Raw genomic sequence first — 6,000 nt, forward strand, 5'->3', positions numbered from 1 at the left:
AAAAAATAAACAACAATCCCAACATCCAGTTTAGAAAGGTCAGGGAAAAAATCTATCCTAAAAACAATCCTAAAACTTTCAGAATTCAGTTCTCACAGTGATAGAAATAACTTTTTGATTTCAGTTGCTTTGCTCAACTAATATATAGAGTCACCACATGAAAGAAGATGCAGTCATGGAACTGTTTAACTAGGTTTAAGATAAGTGAAGCCAAACTGAGATAGGAGAAACACTAGATGATTATGATTATGATTATGATTATTATTATTAGTTGCTAAACATAATATAACTGTAAATGTGGGTTATTTTCAAGATCCTGACGGCACCAGAAGAGCTTCAACTTAGAAGTGACATGGATGTTAAGTGAGTCCTTTAAGCAGTAGCATAATGAAGTGCAATTTAAACAGTGGTTGAATGAACCTATATGCTGTGAGCGCACATTATGGGCATATAATGTCATGTAACTTTATTTAGGATATATTTTTGGATATAGAGCTTGTATTCTGCAGCCTCAGCCAAAGATAGCACTGAAAACCCATTCATACACTGCTCAAGTACCTTGCCTCTCTAAACAGGCTTCCATAGCATTACAGAGTGTCCCTAGGGAGCAGCAGAAAAGTGGATGTATATAAACACAAATAATTTAGTGCTAGGATGTCAGGCAGAAGCTGTGAACCAGGGTCTAAAGCACATGTAAGAATCTTAAATACAGAAAGGCAGAGCGTATGTATTGCTTCCTTTCTTTTCTACAGAGATCTATCAAAGCAGGTTAGTTACACGGTGATGAAAAGATTTCTGGTTGAAATTTCAATGGCTACGCTGCTTTACCTGTTATTATTATCTTACAGTTGTATTTATATCTTACTGTTTCCATTTTTTATGATCTATTTCCAAACCTTCATATATTTTTAGGAGAGAATTTTAACAGCCTTCGTATTTAGGCTAACAAAAGAGAAGTGGCTGCTTATTTGCTTTGACTGGAATTTTAAGCACCTTCAATTATTTTCTGTGTCAGAAATATCTTTGCTGTGGACCTTATCTTAACTTATTATTGTGCTTGTGTTGCCATGGTAAAGGGCCATGCTGCAGTAAAACCAAACAACTGAATTCCATAATGGATTTTTGTCACTGAAAATTGCATATTTAACTCTGTATATGATGCCCTTCCTCTGAATCACCAAATTACTACGCATTTTTAATGCTTTATCTTCCTATCTGAAGTGTAGCTAAGAACTATTTCTAGAGTACTAAAAAGACATCTGTGAGATAATGAAAAAAATTACCTTTCTTTTCTTGGTTTCCGTTTTTCATCTTGTACTGATTTCTAAAATAAACCACAGAGTAATTAAAAAATACTAAAAGGAAAGTTTATGCAAAGATACAATTCATCAATATGCTTGGTTGGAAAGTGGTGTGTATTTTTTGTTAAAAGAAAGTACACAGAACTTAATTTGCTGAGTAACAGAGCAAGTGTACCAGCAAAATCTCAGCATCTTTGTGACTATACATGTCACTGAGAATGTGTTAGCTTTGGTACTCCCAAAAATCAGTTACCATGCTGTGGAAAAAAACAACAAAACCAAAACAACAAAAACCAACAAAACAGTGGAAACTGACTAGAATTTATGAATTGTACACTGTAAAGCCACTGAGAATCAGGGATCCTGATAGATAGACAGATACCTCAGAATGCAGGCAAATGCACAAGACATATAATTTCAAAATGATAGGCTGATTTTAAAAAACAACCCCCAAAATAAACTTCTAGTGACTTGCATGACCAATGGCCTATCGTCAGGTTTCACTTAAAGTGAACCGCTGTACTTCATTTGATGTGCAAGGAGATAAGTGAGAATGGAACGTGTCTCACATCTGTAGCGTGACATGAGAGAAATACCTGCTTTTGCAGAAGGGATCATAAGGCAAAGGAAATTTAAAAAGAAATGCACTCAGTGTGTGTGCCTTCACTTTCAGGTAATCTGGGGTTGGTAATCATTCACCTGTGAATAGCTGCTGGTCATAGAGATTTTTTGTAAGGCAGAAAAGCCATGAAAGCTGGGAACACTGGCTGCCCTCTAGTATCTCAAATGAGAGTTCAGGGACTTGTCCAGTGTCCAAGAACAGAAGAAGTGGTAGGCCCACCTTCTAAGCTTCAGTACAAATGGATAGTGAATCTTTACCTCACCAGTAAATTTTAAGTCAGGAAGAGAGGCTTCCCTTTTTTACACTTTCTTGAAAAACACAATTAATCAAAGGCAATAATATTTAATATCTTGGAAAATTACTGCTAAAAATTTGTTTAAGAAGTCCTCAGTGTCACTGCAGGTTTTGTTTGTACTGATGTGATGTCATTTTTCTGATACGGAGTTGGCCCCATAACAAATCTGTTTTCATAAAATAAAATGTTCCTGCCTGTATAGCCTCAGCTTTCTAAATTGGCATTTGCTTTAGAACTATACTGAATTATACTTCTCAGACATTTTCGAATACAGAATACAGTGTCATGCCTTTCATTTCAGTCCTTTATCTTGCCAATCTTGTTTTCACAAAACAAATCTTATTCTTACACACCAATTTATTTTTAAGAATATCATTTCATTTTAGAATGCCATTGTTCCAAAGCTGTGTTATTTACAAGCCCCCACAATAAACCATAGCCGTATTTGTCTTTTTTGGTATGCCAGACACAACTCTCCCTGCAGGCCCCTGTGACACCTTCTGTTGAAAGGAGAAGCAATTGCTACGGTTAGTTTATTAGCTGGGCTCTCACCGGCTGCTAAAATAGGTCACTAACGTACAGGCACCTCGAGCAAATGAGTTTAATTGCTTTTTTGTTGGAACTGCTTTCTGAGCTGCTTTTACATTTTCTCTCTTTTTGCTTATTTTCTTGCTTTTTTTCCCCCTATATATTAAGGGCACTGAAGTCAAGAATGGAAAGCAGACCTTGGTATCTGAACTTGGACCGAGGGCTATATATAGAGACACTCAAATCCATTAGTCTCCTGAGCTGTTTGTATTTGCCAGTTCCTTCATAATCACAATCTGACACATTTGTAAAGGAAGTTACAGTGTGCATACTAATACAGCCTATTTTAATATTTGCTCTCTCTGCAAGATCAAGCACTAATTTGGATGCTCAAAATAGCTCTCCGAATGAACCTGCTTTTCCCCATGACTTATAAAAAATGTACAGAGAGCAGGCACTTACTTTAGGTATTGAAAGTGCAAATGCTGCTTATGCATATAATGAATGTAGATATATTGAGGTACAAAAGTAAATATTGGCCTGATGTAGGGCTCCAAGCAGAGTAACCCCACCTCACTAATTTCAAATTTGCTTTCAGATTTGATGTTTGTGGCCTGCATCCTTTCAGCAGGGCACAGCTCTCATGCTGCATCAGGAATGAACACAAGAACTAGGCAATTAGAAAGTATTTTTAGGTGGGAATTATCAGGCAGTTTAAGCCCACAAAAGCTTGCTATACTCACATGTATCAGAGTGTAGTAGGTGGAGTCTTCAGGGTTATTTAATGTCTTGGGCTTCCGCGGCCTCCTTGGGGGTCTTTGCAGTGGGCGAGAGTCCTCTACTTTGGCTGCAACTGTGAAAAACCAGAAGACAGCAGAGCTTATTTCTTCATAGAATAAGAGGTTTCTATAAAAGGAGGAGAATTTCACCAGAGAGTAAAAAAGTCCATTTAGCCACTTTTACTGCTTGCAGTCACTCAAGAAAGCAACTGTTTGGGGCATTTCTGCAACCAGGCTGGAAAGGAGAATGAATTTACTTATTTGAGCTCTGATGACCCACATGGACACATGCCATGTAGTGAATGTCACTCTGGAACATCCCAGCAGTCTGCCTGGCACAGGCTTCTTCCGAGAAGGGCTGGTGCTGCTCACTAAGAGAGGGGCTCGGAGGGGCAGCGGCTACTGGAAGGCCACCAGCTCATGACAGGGAGCCAAGCAGGGGTGTGATATTAATCACTTAGGTGCCAAATGTGGGAACCAGCATTAAATCTCTTCCCTCCTTGATTCAAAGGTTGGACCTCTACGCTATCATGGTGCAGGTTTTCCCCAAGGTCTCCTGCTGAGGCTGATCTGTGTCAAGCCAAAAGACGTACCACTGGGCTACACAGCACTACAATGTCCATTGCACCCACTGCAATCTAGTCTACATTCTCTCGTTTACTCAACTCATGGTCTCTACTTCTGCAGAAATATTCTACAAACATGGAAAGAATGTTTTCATTCTAGTGGAAATGAAACCAAGAATTCAGACAAAATGGAAACTGCTGTCCACTGGCTGTCCCCCAACTCGAGGCTGGATGCTGACTCATAGGCTCCAGGAGAGTCCCTGAAAGAAACCATCTCTGCACACATAATTGAAGATAGACAGTGTGGAATAAAAAGCTAGCTGTCAATGAGCTACTGAAATGCATTCTGCTCATCTACTGCTTCACATGAAGCGGCTCTGACTCCGTAACACAGATGCGCTAATTACACATGATTGCATCTTAGAAGGAAGAATGTTATTTTGTTCTCTAATGGCCACCAGAAACTCTTTTACACTATTGAAACGAAACCTCTCTCATGTACATCAGACATCTTTTTAATTAAGGAGAAAGTATGGTCATTTCAAATGAGAAATGGCCAGTAATACATCAGTGGTGACTCCTGCAAAATTAGTTGTGTAAGTTTTTTGTTGTGTGTGATAAATAAAGGCTTGTAAAGGTCATGGATATACAGAGCAGCCAGAGTGAATAATGTTCATTTAAATTGTAGTGGGATAATGGTTACATTCATTGTCTTAGTTTCTTATCTGAAATGCAGACGGCTTCTCACGTAATGAATGAAACAAGTACCTTTTAAAATTTTGCATGTAGGAGAACAATGGTGTTTTTCTAAGTCAAAGTACAGATAATTCCTGTTAAACAATGAGATTTAGATGCAATAAATTCATTTCACTAACCTGTATGAAATATAAATTACATTCTTTTATTTGAAACGGTCTGGAAGGCCTGACTGTGCTCTATATGGGGTGCTGTTACTCTGCTACATTTCAAATGGGCCTCCTGGGGTTCCCATTTAGGACAGAGTAGAGGCAAGCCTTCCCTATTGTATTTTTAAACCCAACAGGAGCCTAAACTGGAAACAATACCTTAAAAAAAAAAAAAAAAACACCACCATAACAAAACTCACAAAACCAAACAAAAACCAAACAACAGCAACAATAAAAAAAAAAAACAACCCAAAACAAAAAGAAAAGCCCAATCCCGTAAAATTCTACAAAATCCAACAGAAACACCTAACTGCTTGTCTATAGGACAAAACCTGCATCAAAGATCCCAACTACATGAAAATCTGGAAAAAGAACATGAAATCAAATTGGGGGCTCTAAGAAAATCTTAAGGAAAATACTCTCATAATATTTAAAAAATTTTAATTGTCCCTTAAGAATTCATAAAATGTATGCTGTTACATCATTTAATTCATCATTATCAAGCACATTAGAGCATTCTCTTATTCTATACTAAAATTATTCCAACCGAAATTAGTTGTATATTTCTTGTGCATGTGTTCTGCAAAGAAGACTCCTCTTACATTCAAAAAATCATTTTGACAATGGGGTTTTAGTAAAAACAGCTTTTTATCTTGGCCTGTGCACTTTGCATATCTATGAGCTATGCAAAGGAACTGAGGGGACAGAAACATTATCCTGAGGCAGTCAGTCTCCTCAGCTTGGACATCTGGGGCCCCCAGCACAAGAAGGACGTGGAGCTGTTGGAACGAGTGCAGAGGAGGGCGACCAAGATGATCAGAGGGCTGGAGCACCTCTCCTATGAGGAAAGGTTGAGGGAACTGGGCTTGTTCAGTTTGGAGAAGAGAAGGCTCCGGGGAGACCTCATTGTGGTCTTCCAATACTTAAAGGGAGCGTATAAACAGAACGGGGATCGATTGTTTGTGAGGGTGGATAGTGATAGGACAAGGGGGAATGGTTTTAAG

The 6,000-nt window shown here is 38.4% G+C and overlaps 1 protein-coding gene across 2 annotated transcripts in view; it reads right to left on the minus strand.

Annotated features, from left to right (window-relative positions):
* Nucleotides 1–6,000, minus strand: part of MYO3A (myosin IIIA) — a 110,385-nt gene that overhangs the window by 3,803 nt on the left and 100,582 nt on the right. For both annotated transcript variants that reach the window (XM_021387868.1, XM_021387869.1), the window contains 2 exons: nt 3,490–3,599; nt 1,284–1,324 (listed from right to left, as the gene is read on the minus strand). In XM_021387868.1, the coding sequence (XP_021243543.1) occupies nt 1,284–1,324; nt 3,490–3,599 (151 nt within the window). The remainder of the gene's footprint in view (nt 1–1,283; nt 1,325–3,489; nt 3,600–6,000) is intronic.

Source organism: Numida meleagris, chromosome 2 (genome assembly GCF_002078875.1).
Source record: "Numida meleagris isolate 19003 breed g44 Domestic line chromosome 2, NumMel1.0, whole genome shotgun sequence".
NCBI lineage: Eukaryota > Metazoa > Chordata > Aves > Galliformes > Numididae > Numida > Numida meleagris.